This window comes from Pseudorca crassidens, chromosome 1 (assembly GCF_039906515.1).
Source record: "Pseudorca crassidens isolate mPseCra1 chromosome 1, mPseCra1.hap1, whole genome shotgun sequence".
Taxonomy (NCBI): domain Eukaryota; kingdom Metazoa; phylum Chordata; class Mammalia; order Artiodactyla; family Delphinidae; genus Pseudorca; species Pseudorca crassidens.
In genome coordinates this window covers 119837739-119858225 of record NC_090296.1, presented here as the reverse complement: position 1 = coordinate 119858225, position 20487 = coordinate 119837739, and the positions used below count along the sequence as shown (strand labels likewise).

The 20487-nt window shown below is 43.2% G+C and overlaps 1 protein-coding gene across 14 annotated transcripts in view; it reads left to right on the top strand.

Moving 5' to 3' along the window:
- PARP6 (poly(ADP-ribose) polymerase family member 6) overlaps positions 1-14404 on the top strand; it is a 28365-nt gene extending 13961 nt beyond the window's left edge. For 5 of the 14 annotated variants that reach the window (XM_067752455.1, XM_067752464.1, XM_067752446.1 and 2 more), the window contains 13 exons: positions 256-348; positions 1613-1738; positions 3004-3069; positions 4013-4080; positions 5376-5424; positions 5655-5767; positions 6415-6441; positions 6534-6606; positions 7320-7389; positions 12889-12968; positions 13362-13425; positions 13597-13681; positions 14025-14404. In XM_067752455.1, the coding sequence (XP_067608556.1) occupies positions 256-348; positions 1613-1738; positions 3004-3069; positions 4013-4080; positions 5376-5424; positions 5655-5767; positions 6415-6441; positions 6534-6606; positions 7320-7389; positions 12889-12968; positions 13362-13425; positions 13597-13681; positions 14025-14127 (1017 nt within the window). In that variant the 3' untranslated portion in view covers positions 14128-14404. Of the gene's footprint in view, positions 1-255; positions 349-1612; positions 1739-3003; positions 3070-4012; positions 4081-5375; positions 5425-5654; positions 5768-6414; positions 6442-6533; positions 6607-7319; positions 7390-12888; positions 12969-13361; positions 13426-13596; positions 13682-14024 lie in introns of those variants that run through there. The other 9 variants (XM_067752482.1, XM_067752513.1, XM_067752474.1 and 6 more) reach the window with 6 other exon arrangements.
- Positions 14405-20487: the final 6083 nt, after the last annotated feature.

Sequence of the window (20487 nt, the reverse complement as noted above, 5' to 3'; positions counted from 1 at the left end):
AGGCCCCTTACTTCCTCATCTCTCCATTTTTCCTTTCTTCCTGGATCTATGGTAAAGGTAGAATTCTGTCCACACTCCTTGAGACTCTAGAAATAATTGTTTTTCTCAGAAAGCAAATCTCAGCAGTCCTATTTGGAAAGATGAGGATATGTGAATATCAATCTAGAGTTGTCTGAGGTCAGGCACCCCTCTTGCACTATGATACCTTCTTATTGGACACCTCCTGCCATCACCATCTCTAATATGTCCATTCAGCCAGCCGTCTGTACTCGTGAACTGTGCGTTTTCTCCTTCTACACCTTGGGAGTCATGTCCGGAGCTGCAGAGGAGGTGGCCACTGGAGCAGAGGTATGGGGGAGGGAAAAGCTGCTGGGGAATTGGGATCAAGAAAGGCTGGGGAACACAGCAGTTTCACTGCTTGGAATTTAATCTCCAGAAATGCTTTTCTGTGTAAGGATGTTCACTATAGTATAAAAAACCCCACTATAGTGGGTTTTTAAAATATTTTACTTATTTACTTTTTGGCTGCGCCACGTGGCTTACAGGATCTTAGTTCCCCGATCAGGATTTGAACCTGTGCCCTGGGCAGTGAAAGCGCAGAGTCCTAACCACTGGACCTACAGGGAATTCCCTAGTATTGTTCATAATAGTTTAAAAAAAAAGTGGATACAAGCCCCTCTGTACAGGGTCCAGTTAAAGAATGATGGTATGTCCTTTGCAGTAGAAATTTTTGGATAGAAAATTATAGCATATATAAAAAAGAAAACACAACAGTATGTATAAAGAATTCTTTTTTTTTTATTGCCTATATAATAAAGTAACAGTTTCTGTAGGGAAAACATCTGGAAGAATATACATCAAACTTAGCAGTAGTTACCTGTGAGGAGTGAGATTTGGGGGCAAGGGGATGATTTTCCTCTTTTTTTAATCACCCTTTTAAACATTGTTCTTGAATTTTTATAATGAGATTATATTTTCTAATGAAAAAATCATAAACATTTGTCTTTTTTTAATTTTATTAAAATATAGTTGATTTATAATGTGTTAATTTCTGCTTTAGAGCAAAGTGATTCAGTTATACATATATATACATCCATTTTCATAATTCTTTTCCATTATGGTTTATCAGAGGATATTGAATATAGTTTCCTGTGCTATACAGTAGGACCTTGTTGTTTATTCATTCCATATATAATAGTTCGCATCTGCTAATCCCAAGCTCCAAATCCATCCCTCTTCCACACTTCATATTTGCTTTTTTTTTTTTTTTTTTCCATATTTGCTTTCAAAAAGAGAAATGCTGGGCTTCCCTGGTGGCGCAGTGGTTGAGAGTCTGCCTGCCGATGCAGGGGACACGGGTTCGTGCCCCGGTCCGGGAAGATCCCACGTGCCGCGGAGCTCCTAGGCCCGTGAGCCATGGCTGCTGGGCCTGCGCGTCCGGAGCCTGTGCTCCGCAACGGGAGAGGCCTGCGTACCGCAAAAAAAAAAAAAAAAAAAAAAAAAAAGAGAAATGCTGAGAACCTCCAGAAGGTAGACCTATGCTGGGTACTGTGTGACTCCCAGCACTGGGAAATCATTTAGCTTTTGCCCCCTTTCTCTCCTTTCTCTTAAGGTGGTGGATCTGCTGGTGGCCATGTGTAGGGCAGCTTTGGAGTCCCCTAGAAAGAGCATCATCTTTGAGCCTTATCCCTCTGTGGTGGACCCCACTGATCCCAAGACTCTGGCCTTTAATCCTAAGGTATAGTTGCTTGGGAAGAAAATCAGGACTCAGGAACAGAGGTGTTAAAAGACAGTGGAAGACTTTGGGCTGTCATTCCAACAGCTTGGAATAAGGGGACAGAAGAAATGGAGCACTTGTTTCTTGGGAACTCTTGCTTTAGCCGTTTTAGTGAATAAATAACTAAACATAAGTAATAATATAAGATAAATAATAACTTCTGAGTTTCTCAGAAGAAGGGGAGAACGATTAATATTAGTTATGTTATGATAGGGAATAATACAGACTTTGGAGCCAGACAGACGTTGATTCCATTTGAGGTTCTGCTACTCCCTAGCTGAATGGTGTTAGGCAAATCACTTAACCTTTCTGAACCTCAATTTCCTTATCTGTAAAAAGATAATATCTACTGTTATAAAAATGGGAGATAATATATATAAAATATTGTATAAGTTAGGGTTCTCTAGAGAAACAGAACCAATAGAAGATATTTAGAGAAAGAAATTTATTGTAAGAAATTGGCTCATGTGATTATGAAGGCTGAGAAGTACCAGGATCTGTAGTGGGCAAGCTGGAGATTCAGGAGAGCTGATGGTGTAAGTTCCAATCCAAAATCCAGCAGGCTTGAGATCTAAGAAGAGCTGATTTTTCAGTTCCAGTCTGAAAGTAGGAAAAGACCAATGTCCCAGCTCCAGGCAGCCAGGCTGGAGAAGTTCACTCTTACTCAGCTGTTTTGTTCTATTCAGGCCTTCAGCTGATTAGATGAGTCCCACCTGAATAGGGATGGCAGTCTCCTTTACTCAATCTGCTATTCAAAGGTTAATCTCCTCCAGAAACCCATTCACAGCCACACCCAGACACACCCATGGCCCAAATTGACACAATTGATGATTGACAAAATTGACCATCACAAGTACCCAGCACAGTGCTTCACTATTACTCTCATTGCTATGTATCAGGCACTATACCAGGTTCTTTACATACGTTATTTAATCTTCAGGTCATCTCTCTGAGGGTAGTGGGAATTTTTATCATCACTTACATACAGGGATACTGAGGTTCTAAGAGGTTAAGTAACTTACCCTATTACTCTCAGCTGGTAAAAAAAGAACTAGCTTGTGATTCTAGAACTTTTTGACATTAAATCTGTGTTCTTTCCATGACATACTATGCTGTTTCCCTGGGGCCTAGAATTATTTTGTACATCTGGCCCATCCTTTTCATCATGTCTTACTCTCCTCCACTTTTGTTCATCTGGTTCTTCTCTTCCCATTGATTCTCCACAGAAGAAGAATTATGAGCGACTTCAGAAAGCTCTGGATAGTGTGATGTCCATCCGGGAGATGACCCAGGTATTCTACCCTCTGCCTGTCCCCTGCCTGCCCACTTAAGTGCCCTGTTCTGTTTGAAATTCATGCAAGTGGAGTGAAGATGTAGAGATGCTACTCAAATCCCTCACTGTATTCTCTTTAGTTTTCCCTCTTTAGCCTTCTCAGTCTTTGTTCTCTGTTTTGTTAGCTCTATTATTCCTATTTCTCACTCCTTATGTATCTCTCAACCTTTACCTTTGCTGCTAGTTCCTTCACAAGTTGTTCCTATTTAATGTTTTTTCCATAATTCTTAGGGCATTAGAGAAGTGAGGGAAAGACCTCTGTCCAGGGTTGGGAGGGTGAGGAGGGGGGCTTGGAGGTAAGGAACTAGACCCAGGGGCCTACATCTTCTATCCTTCTAGGGGTGGGGCAGCCACATGGAGCAGTGACCATCCTTTGACTCAAGGCTGTCTCTCACCAGACTTCCCCACCCCTCGTCTGCAATCTCTGCATGAATAGACATTCATTTGTACTCACATTTACAGGTGGGCCTCTTCTCAGCAAATCCTATATATCACAGTTCAGATTAACACATAACATACACCCAGGAGGGATGATTTACTTGTCAGAAGGACTGTTATGTTTTATGTAAAGTTTTACCACAGGATTCCTTAGCCTAATCTTTCTGGGACATTGATTTTATTTATTTATTTATTTTGATTTATAATCAACTTTTTAGGGCTGTAGGAATTGCATAAAATGAGGGAGACCCACCTGCATGTTGTTTTGTAAGCATTTTCGGTCATTTTCATATTTATTTATGAGTCTTCCCAACCTGACTGGGGTCCTTGAGGGTGGGAAGCCCATCTCCTCTTGGTTTGGTATGGTCTTCAGTGCCTACCTTGCCCTGGGCCCTGATAGTCTGTGGAAAGTGGGAGGGCTCCCATCTCTCCTGGGAGATAACCTTACGGCCATTGTCTTACAGGGCTCATATCTGGAAATCAAGAAGCAGATGGACAAGCTGGATCCCCTGGCCCATCCTCTTCTGCAGTGGTATGAGTAGAATGGTTCATCCTTTGGCGGGTGGGGGAATGGGGCATAGTATCAAACATGGAGCCTACACCTTCTCTTAGAGGTGGTTTCAGCATCCTTCGCAAGGTTATAGATATTATGGTTGCTCTTTCTTGGGTTTTACTGATACACCTGCCCTTGACAGGAACTCAGATCCTACAAAGAGCCCACAAATTCTAATGTGATGTCTCAAGTTCTCTTCAGGTGTTTCTTGTTTCCCAATAGGTTTTTGAGTGCTGCTTCCATGTCGGAATTAACACTTCATTTCAGTCAGGGTTTCTATGCATGCAGAGAAGTCTGTCTCCCTCTTCTATGCCCTTTCCATATCTCAAGCCCTTCCTTGTTGATGTTGACTGTCCAAAGCCTTGAAGCACTATTATTACTCCCTTCTCCTAGCAAAGGTTCTGACCTTTCTCTACTTCCCTCCACCCCTTGCCCTCCCTCCCTGATCTTGATTCCTGTTCTCTTGATTTCTCTTCTCTTTTCCTGACATAGCTTTCCCCTTCTAGCTTACTTCCTTCTGTCTAGTCAGCCTTTGACATTAGTACTTTCTCAATGCAACATGCTCCCTCTTAGTATGAGGAATGACCAGGCATAGACCATCCAGGATGGCATCACAGGTACATGAGTGAAGCACAAAAGAAAAAAACCATATCCACTATAAGAGATAATACTCCCTTGCTGAGCCCTCAACAGTTTATGCCTTTGTTCTCTCCTGTCCTCTAAGTTCAGCCTACATATGGCCCAGTCTGTCCCCAAATCCTCAGGAAGTTTGTTCTAGTTTCTTCTGTTTTTTTTCTGCAGCTCAAACAATAACTTTCCATTCCCCTCATCTCTGAGAGCCTTCAGCCTTCCTTTGAGCTCAGGCAGGATGGCTCCTGAGCCCCAGTTCTCAGTTTCTAAATCCCAAGTGTAAGTTGTCACCATTCTAATACAGACCCTACCTTTCTAACTTTTTTTGGTAGCTGACCTCTTGTGCTGACCTTTTGTTCTATCCTTTTCTCTCCCTAGATGTAGCAGCCCACCTCCCACTTCTCTCTTTCTTTCATCCATTGTGTTTACCCAGTAACTTGCTGGTCCCTGGTCAGTAACTTCGCTTTTACATTTTTATACACAAACATTACCACCCACAGGAATATCCAGATAGTGTCCTGGACTCAAACAGCCCTGGAATCCTTGCTTGTTCTCCCAGGGGCAGAGCAAGGCTGCTGCTTTGTTCAGGATGGCCTAACCACACACTTATTCTACCTTTTTGTTTTTTCTCTGTTTTGTCCTAGGATCATCTCTAGTAACAGGTCACACATTGTCAAACTACCTCTCAGCAGGGTAAGTGACCATTCTCCCTCTAAACACTAAATTTCTGGTGAGGGGCAGGGAGGGGCTCCAAACCAGCTAACTGAATTGGTCCTAGACCTGCCTGGTTGGGCTTGTCTCAGTAGTCTTTGGGCCTACACATATTTCCTTTCTTTGGGGTCAGTGCAAGCCTAGTTTGCTCCCTTCCCTCCCTGATCTCCATTTCTGCTCTGTTTTCCTGACCCCACCCCCACCCTGGGCAGCAGCTGAAGTTCATGCACACCTCACACCAGTTCCTCCTGCTGAGCAGCCCTCCCGCCAAGGAGGCTCGGTTCCGGACCGCCAAGAAGCTCTATGGCAGCACCTTTGCCTTCCAGTGAGGAGTGGGGCGGGGCTGGGGGCGGGTGCTGGATAAGGCAGAAATAATGTAGAGGGATGGGAAGGCAAGTTCACTTGAGGCATATGAGTTTGTGTTATCTATGTCCATCAACCAGTCAGTCAACAGATACTACATGCTATTGTGGTAGGTGCTGTAGAGGATAAAGATACATAAGATATGGTCTTTACTCTCAAGCTACTTGTGATGTAGTTGAGGAGAAATGACTTTTACATATAAAAATATGTGGTTGAAGGAACAGATTATAGCAGGGATAGATTTGAAAGCTACTTTGAAGGAAATCAGCAATTTATGCCCAGTTGTGAGAGGAGAGAGAGAAAAAGAGAGATTAAAGGTAACTTAAAGGGAGTTGGTGGTACCCTTTCCTTAAAGGAGATGTGAACTCATTACTGGAAGCCATATTTGGGATCAGTGATAATCGTGTTGAGTTTGAGATGAATTTGTTTAATTTGAGATATCAGGATAATAGGCAAATGAAAATATTGAACCAGCAGTTGAGGATTTAGGATAGGACTGTTTGAAGCATGGAAGAGAAGAGGAGACTGTATATTAAAATGTAAGGGTTAGCCACACACACACACATCTTGCATGCCTGTGACTATATCCATGTGCATATCCATTGCTAGGTTTATTTGTGTCCATCTTCATGTCCTGTGAGTGTGAGAATGGGTGGGAGTGGCAGTCTTGGAAGTGCTCCTGGGAACCTCATTCCATGAGGAGACATATATTCTACCCTGCCTTACAGTGGGTCCCACATTGAGAACTGGCATTCGATCCTGCGCAATGGACTGGTCAATGCATCCTACACCAAACTGCAGGTGAGGCTGTGCCCCTTTTCCCTTTCTCTCCACCCCCCTCCCTGCCCCACTCAGTTTTGAAGTCTTCTCTAGAGTACTCAACTGTTTTTGCCTCAGTGTCCTCAAACCTAGCCTCCCGTGAGGCTTCGCTAGGGAGGAAGTTGAAACTATGTGTATAGAATGAACGTGGCTGTTGTATTTTGACCCTAGCCTGTGTTTTTTGGTGTTTTTAGGAATGGGCATATAGCTGTAGGTAGAAATAATAAATTGCTGATTGCAGCCACTGTGATAAATTAACTTGTTAGAGCTTTTCGATATATGTGACTATTCATTCAGATAGTTGATATAGGAGACATTTCTTTGCCCTGCAAGACTCCAAGGAATAGTTATTGTTCCTCCTCCTGACTGCCTGTTCTGCATTCCTTTTTGGAGGGTGGGGATCTGCATATATACCAAGGCCTAGGGACAGGAGCATGTCTTCTGAGGAACTGACTCAGTGGCTCTGCCACTCCTCACTCTCCAAGGCATCAATATCTACTACTTCACAGGCAAAGGGGTTAACTTGCATCCACTTTTCAGCCAATCAGCTTTTCAAGAGTAGGTGCCTAAAGTTATCTGAGCGAGTGAGAAGATTAAATGGAGGGACAGAGGGCTGGATAAGCCTTGTGGCTGCCTAATACACAGCCATGGGTGGGCCCAGGCTCATATTGCTCATCCTGGTGTTTCCCTGCAAGCTGCATGGAGCAGCCTATGGCAAAGGCATCTACCTGAGCCCCATCTCCAGTATTTCCTTTGGATACTCAGGTAAGAAATAATCTTTGGTCACATTGACTCTATTTACATTGCATCCATTTTGTGAATACATAATCCTATGCTGTCTCCTCTTCCATCATGGACACTTGGTCTGTGTCAGCTCTCTCCCCAATCATGGATACATAATCTTTCTCTGTTTTCTCTCATTAGGAATTTAGATTCTTTGCAAGTTGAGGCAAACTATCTCCCTTTCTCTTAGGTATCCTCTTCTCCATAGGGATCGTTTTATTCATTGTGGGGCCTTGGTCCTGGGAGTGGGTTAAGGAATAACTGGGAAATGAAACTAGGCTCTTCGGAGAACACATTTTTGGTGTTGGCATTAGCCTGTCATTATAGATTGTGTGTGTGCACACCACGTGCATGCGAGTTTATATATGAATGCACTTGAAGGCTTGAGCCCCTTCCACTGGCTTACATTTCTGAAGACATTGTTCTCCTCCTTGTCAACCACCTTTTAAAATTTAAACTATGTATAATCATACACTATTATATTAGTCACGTTGAATGCAAGAGGAAGCATTTTATTCCAAAGATAAGGCATAAACAATGTCCAGATTCTAGTCAGGAGATGAGTTCAGCTGCATCCAGCTCAGAAAATGAATCTGACTTAGCTCTCTCATTGTTTCAAGTTTATGTCGGAGTTCCTTTTAAGTCTTCTTTTGTTCTTGTTCTGTATAGTCTCTATATAAAAGTGAGCCACCATATAGTTGCATGTCTACCATATGAAGGGGCCAGTGCTAGATTTTTATAAATTACTATTTAGTATTCTCCATTAATTGTAACTGTTATAAAGATAACACTTAGTTCCAGAATAACAGAACTAGAAAAGTCTCTAACGACGGAATAAACCAAACGAAGTAGAAGAAAGGAGTTAATATAGGTAAGAACCAAAATCAGTGAAATAAAAACAGGTACAATAGATAGGCTCAAAAAAGCCAAAAGATGATTCTTTTAAAGAACTAACAAAACAGATAAACCTGGCTAGATTGATTAAGAAGAAAAAGAGCACAATTAAATAATATTATGAATGAAAAAGGGAACATAACTATAGATAGAGCAAAATTTTAAAAGCTAATAAAATTCTGTCAACTTTATGCCAGTGATTTGAAGACTTTGTCAAAATTGATAAATTCCTAGAAAAATATAACTTAACAAAACTGATTCAAGAAGAAATAGAAAGCCTGAATAGCTCTAAAATTGTAAAATACATTGAAATAGTAGTTTCAAATTTGCCACAACAAAACAAAACAAAGAACTTACCAAACCCAGATAATTTTTTTTTAAACATCTTTATTGGAGTATAATTGCTTTACAATGGTGTGTTAGTTTCTGCTAAACCCAGATAATTTTACAAGTGAGTCTTAAGTCACACTTTCAAAGAACAAATTATCCCAGTCTTAAACAAAATCACCCAGAGAATAGAAAAAGATGGAATTACAAATCATAAAAGATTGGTAAATTTGACTTTATTAAAACAAAAAGCTTCTGTCCGTCAGAAGACACCTTAAGAAAGTGAAAACGCAAGTTACAAACCAGAAGACATTTGTAACACACACAACTATAAAAGATTAGTAATAAAGATACATTATAAAAATTCTTACAAATTAGAAAAAGACAACCCAATAAAAAAAAAGGCAAACAGCATGAACAGGCATCTCACTGAAGAAATGACCAAAAAATATGAGCAGCTGCTCATCCTCTGTTAATCAAGGAAGTAAAAGCAAGACCGTAATCACTTACCATGTACCATCTACGTGGATTGGCAAAAATTAAAAAATCTGATAATACCTCTGATTGTACCAGAGGTTGCAGATAAGCAGGATCTGGTTTATCACTTACGGGAATATAAATTGGTACGACCACTTTGGAAAACATTTGGTGTTAAATTTCATAAAGCTGAGAAATTTTATCCCTGTGACCCAGCATTTTCATTTCTGCATATGTGCACCCAAAGGTGTGTACATGAATGTTCAGAGTAATATTGTTTGCAACAGCAAATCTTAGAAACAACCCAAGTGCTCATCATCAGGAGAATGGATAAATACATTTTAATATATTCTTACAATGGATTATTATTCATCGATGAAAATGAACCAACAGTGGCATTCAGCAACATGGAAAAAATGTTGAGTAAATAATAGTTGAGTAAAAAAAAAAAAGGCAAGCCCAGAGGACTACTGTATGATGCCTTTTTTATGTTGCTCAAAAATTAAAATTAGGACTTACCTGGTGGTGCAGTGGTTAAGAATCCGCCTGCCAATGCAGGGGACATGGGTTCGAGCCCTGGTCCGGGACGATCCCACATGCCGCGGAGCAGCTAAGCCTGTGCACTACAGCTACTGAGCCTGCACTCTAGAGCCCACAAGCCACAACTACTGAGCCCATGAGCCACAACTACTGAAGCCTGTGCATTTAGAGCTTGTGCTCTGCAACAAGGAAGCCACCGCAATGAGAAGCCCACACACCACAATGAAGACCCAATGCAGGCAAAAAATAGATAATTAATTAATTTAAAAAATTAAAATTATTTAGCTATGTGCGTGTGCATGATAAAACTAAAGAAAAAAATAACTCAAATTTTGGGATAGTGGATACCTCCCAAGTGGAGGCAGATAGTTGGGATAGAGTTAGGAGCACTTAGATGTAAGTCACTGTTAATGTTTTAGTTCTTGGATTTCGTTCTTAGGTCTGTAGGTATTCATTGTCCTATTAAATAAATGATAGTGTGTTGTGAACCAAAGGTTATGATTAATCCAAGAAGGGTAAGGGCCCAGTGAATATATATTTATTGAATGTGTGAATGAATCTTATTCTTTGTGCCTGGGGTCCACAGTCAGGGTGGGATCAGGGTACTCTTTTGGCTTAGTCTAGGTTCCACAATTTTTATCTTTGTCCCAGCCTGAGCCTCCCTCTAATTAAGCTCTAATTCTAAGTAGTGAGATTCTCCTGGCTTTTACTGCCCACAAAATTCTTTCTTCTTGTCTGTTTTCTCCCTGTTCTCTCCCTCTCTCCTCTCCCATTGGCCTTTGTTTATTACTGAGTGCCTGAATACCTTTAGTTATTAGATGGAGCCAGGAATCTCTATTGACTTCTTAACTTTCTTCTTCATGTACTGATAACGTAAAAACATCATATGGCACCATCCTTCTCCCTCCAAAGGTCGACTTGATTATAGATACAAAATACCTTATGCTTTTACTACTGGAATTACAGGTCATCTTGTCCAGTCTCTTATTACTTTACAGGTAAGAAAGTAGATAACACAGAAAAGTTAAATGACTTTCTTAGGGTCACACAGATCTAAGTAGCAGAGTTAGGACTGGAATCCAGTTTTCCTAACTTCTAGGCCAGTGTTCTTATCATTATATTGGACTCACAGGGTAGGCTTTGCTTGAATGACTGAGTCTGAGAGCCCCATAGATATGTGAGAGTCTCTGATACTGGGTGAGATGTGTGTAAATGTCCAAGTTATTTTAGTTAACTCCAGCATTTGGCCAACTCTGTCTTCTTTGTATGTTTCCTTCCACCCCTTTCTGCTCTGGTTTTCTCTATTTTTCCTCAGGGTATCTGTAGCCTAGTGACATTGGGTGCCCTCTGGGGGTCATTGTAAATAGAGAGCATTCATTTGACTAGCGGAGCCCCTAATGACTTGGCCATAGTGAGCAGGTTAAAATGAGGGACAGTGGGAAAGGAGATGGTAAACTCGATCTTTGTGTTTAGTCGTGTTTAGAAGCTTCTTACAAGTGTATACTCTGGACACAAAGCAGATTATTCTGGCCTCCAGGTTCTCAGGGTGTCTGGTCTCAGGGAAACTGACAGAAGATGATTGGGTCATTATGGTCAGGACAGTGTGCAACAGGATTGGGATGGGACAAGATTTGGATTATATCATAAGGGCCATCTCTAAGACCAGCCATAGAAATCAGATTGTTCTCTCTTAACGTCTGGGATAGAACCTAAATGGGAATTTCACTCAGAACCGTGCACTGAAATACCCAGGCTGAGAAAGTCATCATGTTTGGATGCAGAGCTAAACCTAGTTAAGGCTAATGGAGAAGTTGTAAACAGAGGGGTGGTGGGTGTCCTGTAGGAGAAAGAAATTGGCAATTCAAGTCTTGAGGCTCTCATTGCCCTAAATTTTGTTCAGGCAGTAAATCTGTCATGGGGCTTCAGTGTGAGTGCATGATGAATTGACAGCCTGAGCAGTGAAGAATGTCAGTCCAGTGGTTATCATCCCTACTTCTATACCGTGGCTATCACAAAACCAAGACTTGCAGCAGTGTGGAGTTAGTAATAATAGAAAGTTCCAGGGTGGACTGGTGAGATAAGTGCCCTGCTTATGGCCTGCAATGATAGCATCATTTCCCATCTTCATCCGTCTCCCTCTTGGGTCTCATGGTCTCATACACAGACTCATCCCTGACTGTGATAAGGCTGGGCCTGTGATAAAGCTGAATACAGAGACTGAAGTCCTAATCATAGACCAGAAAGAGTTGGGAATAGAGGCACACAAGCACTGTTGCACATCTAAGTAGGAAGAATCCAGAATGAATCTATAAATGTTATAAACAGGGCTATTCAGTGAGGGGTAAAGATGGCGGAGGATTTATGAATTTAGATAGGGTGAAAATGAGTGAATTGGCACCTCTCCCTCAAGTCTGGGAGGACTTTCTGAAGGAAGCAGGACTCTTCAAGGTAGTTGCCGTTGTGGTTACCTGTGGAAAATTATTCATCACTTAACTGCTCTGCTTTCTCCCTTTTCTCTGAATGACCCTGGTCAGAGCTTTTTATGTAACTTTGAACTAGAGCAGATCTGACTTGCTCTGCTTGCTTCCTCTCCACTCATTTCACTCAGCCTGGCATTTGACCCGAGGTGTTGATGTCACCACTCTCCTAGGCCCCTCATTCCTGACTCATTTCTTGTGTTACTCCCTGTCTTAGAACCCTTCGGTGATTCCCAGATGTTCTCAGGATAAACTCCATTTGCTTTAACATGGCCTATTAGGCCTGCTTGATCTTATCCTACCTTATCTCTTCCACATCATCTCTCACCACTTCTCTGCCATCAACTAAGCTGGTACAAACTAAGGCACACTGCTTTGTCTTTCCTCCAGGCCTTTTAATATCCTATTATCTCTGCCTAGAATACTTCTTCCCTCTTCATTTAGCTAACTCTTCCTAATCCTGTAGTTCTCAGCATAGCTGTCACCAGGAAGCCTTCTTCAAACCCCGAGGCTAGGTTGGTTCTCCTCTGGCTCACACAGTGCTCTATATTCTCCCCATCATAACCCTTACCATGCTCTGTTGTAATTATTTGTTCCTTTCCTGTAATCTCCATCAGACTAAATTCTGTGACGGCAGATACGCTGTTTGCTTTATTCACTGCTGTATCACCAAGCGTCTCTAGCTCAGTGCCTGGCACATAGTAGGCACTCGGTAAATATTTGACTAAGGAATGGGTGAATGAACTGGTTTGTTTTTCTGTGACAGGAATGGGAAAAGGACAGCACAGGATGCCCTCCAAGGACGAGCTGGTCCAGAGATATAACAGAATGAATACCATCCCCCAGGTATTATTAGTTGCCGTTGCTCCACTGAGGCAGGACCCTTCCCCTGGGATAAGTTTAGGCTACAGAGATGGATGGGGAAACAATGGTGGTGGTGGAGGTGGTGGTCGTGGGTGATTTAAAGATCATTTGAAGGAATCAGATATGTTCTAAGATGAACACATTACTAGAGTCATCTGTGGCCTCAGTCATAAGTATGAAAGCAGAGACTGAGTTTAAATCCAGTGACATGAAAACGTAAAGAGGGAAGCCTGGACTCATCCAGATTGATTATGGAAAGCAAAAATTTCAGGGGGGTGGCTGGATATCCCAATCCCCATCCCCAACCATTACCAGCTAACTAGCCTCTCTAGGGAAAGCTATAACCATCTACCTGGCTCTGCTCTCCTTTTCCAGACCCGATCCATTCAGTCAAGGTTCCTGCAGAGTCGGAATCTAAACTGTATAGCACTTTGTGAAGGTAGGTATCTCACCCAGTCCCTGTTTTTCTGGGTCCCCAACCTTTATTTCTGGTGCAACTTGGGCACATGATCCAGCCAAGGTTGATGTTGAAGCATCATATCTTCCCTTCCCTGCCTGGACTCTCTGACCCAAGCATTATATGTATAACTTCTGGCCCTTCTCTTCCCAGTGATTACATCTAAGGACCTCCAGAAGCATGGGAACATCTGGGTGTGCCCTGTGTCCGACCATGTCTGCACACGGTTCTTCTTTGTGTAAGTCTAGGAGGGTTCCTTGGGAATTACTTGGAGGAGTGAGGGTGAGAGCATAATGATATGTGACTACTGGGAAAGTCTGTTTCTGTTATCGGAGACTTGTCTCTGGCTACCTGAGTGGAGCTGGCACTGGGACTTTCCCCTTGGAGGATAGGGATGGGTATAGATAAAGGTCTGTTGAGAGGAAACCAGATAAGCTGAATCTCTTCCACCCTAAAGAGTTTCAAGAAAGGGTTTTGACTTCTTGGATGGGATGGCCACACCTCCAAATGCAGTTCCATTGGTTGACATTACTCTGGTATTGTTCTCTCTCTTATGCTCACACTTGCCCTATCTTTGGCAGATATGAGGATGGTCAGGTGGGCGATGCCAACATTAATACTCAGGACCCCAAGATACAGAAGGAAATCATGCGTGTGATCGGAACTCAGGTTTACACAAACTGAGGGGGCCCCAGCCCTCGTACCACCCCCGTTCCCCCAGGATCCACCTGCCCTCATAAAAGGGCTCAGGAGCAGCAACCGAGGCTGCCCTGAGGAATCAAGAGGCCATTACCAAGGGGCAGGAAAAGGACAGAAGAGGCGGCCTTCATGGTGGAGACTGACCCAGGAACCACTCCACATTTGGATGGCCCAGACTGACTCCCTACCCGATTTTCCCAGTTGACTTCACCCTGTTTGTAAATAAAACAATAAAATGGAAGGTGCTGTGGATTGGATATGATCACTGTGGTCTGACTAACCTTGGCCCAGCACCTGCCCCAAGCCCCCAAATGCGGGTGGGGGTGGGGAGAGTGGAATATCATGAGGGTTGGGACTATTTATGTTGGATGGAGTCAAAGCTAAGTCCATCTAGTATAGTATACTACAGATCTGTCAACATTTTAATCAACGGATTAGATAAAGGAAACTTATGCAGATGACACAAACTGAGAAGGATATAGAATACCACTGGTGACTCTTCTTCAAGGTTTAAAAGGACCACTGAGGCCAAAGCAGCTCAGACTTCCTATCCTTAGGACCTCTACGTTCTGCACAAAACCTATCCGCTCTCCCTTGCTCTGTGTCTTGGGGGCTGGGCCCTACTCTCCTCCTCGCAGCTATTTCTTTGGGATAAGAGAGGTGGGGGGAGAGCTGGCAGGTGCAGGAAGCAGGTTGGTCTCTAACTTGAAATCTATAAAGAGATCCTAAGGAAATAAAGCCTCCCTTAATGAAACAAAATCCAGATTCTCCAAGGATAGCAGTGTGAGGGAAGACAGCTGTTTCTAGGAGACCTGTTTCAGTGAAAGCCATCTCCCTGTTGAAATTCCCACTGCCAACCTTCTGCTGGCCTTTAGGCTGTGCTCTGTGTACCTAAAACCCTAAGTTAGTTCTAAGAGACAGGTTGGATATTGCCAAATATTTTATGAGCTATTAATGAAGAAAACAGGAATATAAGCACAGAGACTACAAAAAGCATTAAACAAGCCTGGCTTTTAAGTATAGGGTTTTTTTTGTTGTTGTACGCAGGCCTCTCACTGTTGTGGCCTCTCCCGTTGTGGAGCACAGGCTCCGGACACGCAGGCTCAGCGGCCATGGCTCACGGGCCTAGCCGCTCTGCGGCACACAGGATCCTCCCAGACCAGGGCACGAACCCACGTCCCCTACATCGGCAGGCGGACCCTCAACCACTGCGCCACCAGGGAAGCCCAAGTATAGGGTTTTTTAAATTGTTATAGCTTCTTGATTTATAAAGCCTGTGCTAGGCTACCTGTTGTCTTTCATTACCTTCATCCTACCTTGGAGGTAACCTTCTTTGCCTGGGTATCTTACCAGCTTTGTAGTTAAGACTACAAAGCCTCAACTTAACATGGAAGTACCATTCTTAACGGTCCATCACCCTAGGAGCTGTTTCTTAAACCTCTTTACCCCTTCTTTTTTTTTTTTTAACTTATTTTTTATTTTTGGCTGTGTTGGGTCTTCATTGCTGCATGTGGGCTTTATCTAATTGCAGTGAGCGGGGGCTACTCTTCATTATGGTGTGTGGGCTTCTCATTGCAGTGGCTTCTCTTGTTGCGGAGCACGGGCTCTAGGCACGCGGGCTCTAGAGCGCAGCCTCGGTAGTTGTGGCACACGGGCTTAGTTGCTCCGCGGCATGTGGGATCTTCCTGGACCAGGGCTCGAACCCGCGTCCCCTGCACTGGCAGGCGGATGCTTAACCACTGCGCCACCAGGGAAGCCCTCTTTACCCCTTCTTGATAAAGACTGCTACATTCTGACTCTACAAGTCTCTTCCCCCATTCTGGTTTCAGGTCTAGGAGGAATTTCTCTAAGTAAATGACCCCATCAGGGAGTCCACCCTAACTGAAATTCCTTCCACATGGGAGGACCCTTGCAGCTCACGTGTACAGTATCAGAGATAGCTAACATTTTTCAGTTCTTATTAGGTAGGTGCTGGGCATTATGCTAAGCACCTTAATAATTTGCTAATACCTTGGCTTACTTACTGTGTGCTTGGTATTGTTGTACGCTCTCTACCTGTATTGACTAATATAATTCTCAAAACAAGCCTATGAAATAGATGCCATTATTCCCATTTTGTAGATGAGAAAACAGGCACAAAGGATAAGTGATTTGTCCATATTCCACAGCTAGTGACTGACAGGCAACCCGACTCCAGAGCTGCCATACTGGTTCTATGCCATATAGCCTTTCAAACTTTACAAATATTTTTTCATTTAATCCTGACAACAAAGATGAAAGATGGTGTTTTTTTTTAAGAGATCTTAAATAATGTGGGTAAGGTCTCACAACTGGTTAGTGGCCATCCTGGGTTTTTAACCAGAGTTGCTCAACTCCAGGGCCTGAGCTCTTAACTCTTTTACTTTCCCAGGGGTTCTCAAACTGCTCCCACTGGTGTTCCAGCAATTGAACCTAGGTGCTTGGCTACTCAAATGTTATAACGACGTTTTTGCTCAATTTTCTGAAATTGGTAATAGACTTTTCTCATTTGTAACCATTTCTTACAGTTTTTCTTTATCAGTGGCATCTGACATAGCAAGTACTAGCAAATGATGGAATGAGAAGTGATGAACAGATGGTGTGTGTTACCAGAAAAACTCAAAAAACTTGAGCTTGCCTCATGGGACTCACTTTTTTAATAGCATATGCATACTAGTCTTAATGCTAATAAAATCGTAATGAAATCAAATATACCATTTTATAGTGTTCTACATAACAGCATCAGAACTTTTCGAATCTGAGAAGTCTGAAAGCCATACATAACCATATCTGAAAAAATTCAAAACATGTATGGTGTAAAACAAATCTAATTAAAACCCGCAGCATTCCTATAACAAGAATGCTTTCATTGCAAGGAAAATTGCACAGGGCCCTGAGTTTCTGGAGGGGAATCCTCCTACAGCCTGCAGTGGGAGTTGAAGGAGGATTGCCCCTTTCTCCCACCCAGGCTTGGCTGCCTTGGATGTGGGGAGGTGGAGCCTGTGAAAGCCAGATCTGAGCAAGACATCATCCTTCACCGAAGCCAGGACAACAAATACTACACACAGTGGTTGACAGTGGCCTCCTACCTTTCACATAGTCCTGGGCTCAAGCAGCCTTACTCATTTAGACCTGGACATGCTTTGTTAGGGCTAGGGCCGGGAAAATGTTTTCCTCAATTAGTTCCAGGTGGAGAGTAGACGGCTGTGATTTCTGGATTGAGAACTCCTGGAGTTAAACCTTCCCCTTACCTCTCATGGTAATTTTCCATCCAGGCAGGGTGTGGCCATGACTGTTTGTGGTGAGGATGTGGCCATCCATAGGGGAGGATCCTTCTGCTAGATTCGGCCTTTCATTCTGGCCAATGGGGAGAGGAAGGGAAGAGTCTGATGCTGAGTCATAACTGCGTTACTTACCAGCTTCTCACAGAATGGATTCTGAGATGGAGGTTTGGGTGGATGATGTCTCAGCTTCTGGGATCAATTTGGGAATGGTGGGGAGGAAGCTTCAGGGGTCACATAATTCCTTCAGGGTCCTTCTCCCCCAGAAGGTGGTGGGGAATAATGTAGTTCATTTGAAGGGGCATTGGTCTCTCTGGAGTACTGTATAGATTTTTCCACAAATATTTCAGAGGCACCCTGCGAGGGGCCCAAAGATGTCACCCTTTAAGTTAAAGTGTTGCCTACAAAAATTATTTTATCTAGGAGACCAAAGTCTCCTTTGTCCTAGCTGTCCTTCCTAGGATAAGTGGGTCAGGTTAACTTGTAGCCAGTGAGCATGGAGGTGGAGACTAGAAGTATGGTGCCAAGGAAAATGCGGATTATGATTGAACTGCAGTAGGAAGACTTCCTGGGGAAGGGGGCATTTGATCTATTGTTTGCTGATGCCTTTCTTTCTTGTTTTTGTAAAACTTCTCATTTTATTTTATTTTTTGGCCACAGCATGCGGGATCTTTAGTTCCCCGGCCAGGGATCGAACCCGTGCCCCCTGCAGTGGAAGGGCGGTCTTAACCACTGGACCGCCAGGGAATTCCCACTGATGCCTTTCTTGGTCTTCTAAATCTGGATTACTTTGGGGGAATAGGGTCTGCTTACAAGTTCCACTTGCATCTTAGGGAGCCTGAGCTCTGGCTACACTTGTAGGGAAAAAGGAGAGAGCACAGGCCTCCACAGGAGTGGCTTGGTGGATAGGACTAACCCACCCTAAGGAGGCTTTGTCCTGTGATTTGTCTAGCAATTCTGGGCTAGAGAAAAATTGTTGGAGGCCACGTTGGCTGAGGCAGTACTTCCTGCACTGGAATGAACAAGGACTCCTCAAGATCTTCCCTCCTTCTAAGTGCTGATGAGGCATTTCCTCACAGCTGCATTCAGAAAACATTGTTTTACTGTTCCTTTACCCTGGAATGGGCTTCCCATACCCATCTCTGTGGTAACCACCCCTCCAAGTCTCCCCCTCCATGAATCTTTCCCTTTCCCCCACAGACAACCTGTTCTCTCTTTATCCCCAACTCCAGAAGGCCAACTTTCTCTTCCTTCCACGATTTGTCTGGGGGATACTCTGGAATTAAGATTTTCTGCCACCCTGGTGGGCCTGAAGAGACCTTGGGAATCTGAAGGAAGGCATAGAAGAAATTACAGTCTACTTGGTCTGGCTCTGGAAAGGGCATATGAAGTCCAAAGTGATAAGCACTTCTAAATCTGACATTCAGGCCAATGGGCTGCCCTGGAAACGGTATTGGCCTGAGAGAAGTAACAGTACTATTTCAGACAGAGGCCAAGAGGTCACGTAATGGTAAAACCTGTAACCTTACCCTGTTCACCAGGGCCAAGGCTTGTCTTTAGGCTGCAGGGTTTGGTTGGGGGTATTTGCTGACACACCTACCTCTCCAGGGACTCCAAATGACCAAGAGTTAAATCATTAAACTCCAGATTCTGTGATTCCATGGTCGAAAATCCAAACAGGTAACACAGCAATCTACACCCTCACTCACACCTCGTTCTAGTGAACCTAGCAGCCCCCTCTCCTATCCTGCCAGGTCTATGAGCACAGTGGAAGGACTGGCTCGTGGAGGAGGAGCTAGCTTCCAGGGGAGTCTGTGTCCTCCCTCAGCCTCCCGTTTCCTGTAGCCCTGGGGTTACTTGTTGCTGGGTCAAAGGAATGAAGATTTGATTCAGGAGGATGGCTCAGAGAAGGGCAAACAGAGTTACTTGAATTGAGAAATATGTTCTGGCACTAGTCATAAGGAAACACCTCCAGGACTAGTCAGTTCTCGAAGAGGACCCCTATGGGCCGTGTGCTATACTCATTCACAAACATCATCTGATCAAACCCCACCCTATGGAACAAGAATTGTCTTCAGTTTACTTTTAAGGAACTGGACTCATGAAATTACAGGATATGGTCATAGGGCTAGTGAGTGGAATTGGAATTAAATATGATGGAACCTACGCTTGCTTCTGTACTCTGCTGCTTCTCAGCAAAGTAATGACAACCACCTTAAACTCTGTGACAAATTTTCACTATACATCTAATGTGAGCAAAAATATGGTGGATTAGTCTCTGCCAAAGTTTCATGGACAGCATTTTTATAACTATTGGATGATCAATATCTGTAACTGAAGAGCAGTAGTTTGCCATCAGCTCTTCAGTTTAATACACATGCTTTTCAATCATGGGAATACATATAGATTTAGATCTTTAAAATGCAACATAGTCCAGCATTGGCCAGATATTGCCCCTCCAGTGTTGTTCACCACTGTACTTAGTTCATGTTTAGCTCAGGGGCCAGAGATGGCCGTTTATGCCATCCCTCTTTCACTGAATAGGGAGGAATCTGATTCTCCCTGGTGAGGCATGGCTTTTTTTCCTCTCAGCAACTTCATGTGCTCTTACCACCTCAATAACCAAGCGTTTACTTCCTATCTACAACTAAGGGGACCAGAAGGGACTTACAGAAGAAATTAAAATACTTTATCTCAAACAAATTTAGGTGGTCACTTTTTCCTTGTCAGCTTATCTGAGCTAACAGGAAAGCATAATGAAGGCCTGTGATTCAGCTGCAGGCAGGGCGTCTGCCTGAGCAGGTCACACCCTTTGGTCTCATTTTCCAGGAAAAGGAAAGAACCTAAGATAATAGTATTCACGATTTTTAACAAGCCAACGTTGTATCTGCTCTCAAAACTTGCTCTCTTGAAAGATGGCAAGAGTTAACAGCTGTTTCGTTGATAACTGCTGTCATCACTTGTTATTGGCTAATTACTGGGAAATCAGAAAATGTCTTAGAGAAGAATGTAGGAAAAGCTCCAACAATAATTGATTTAAATACAC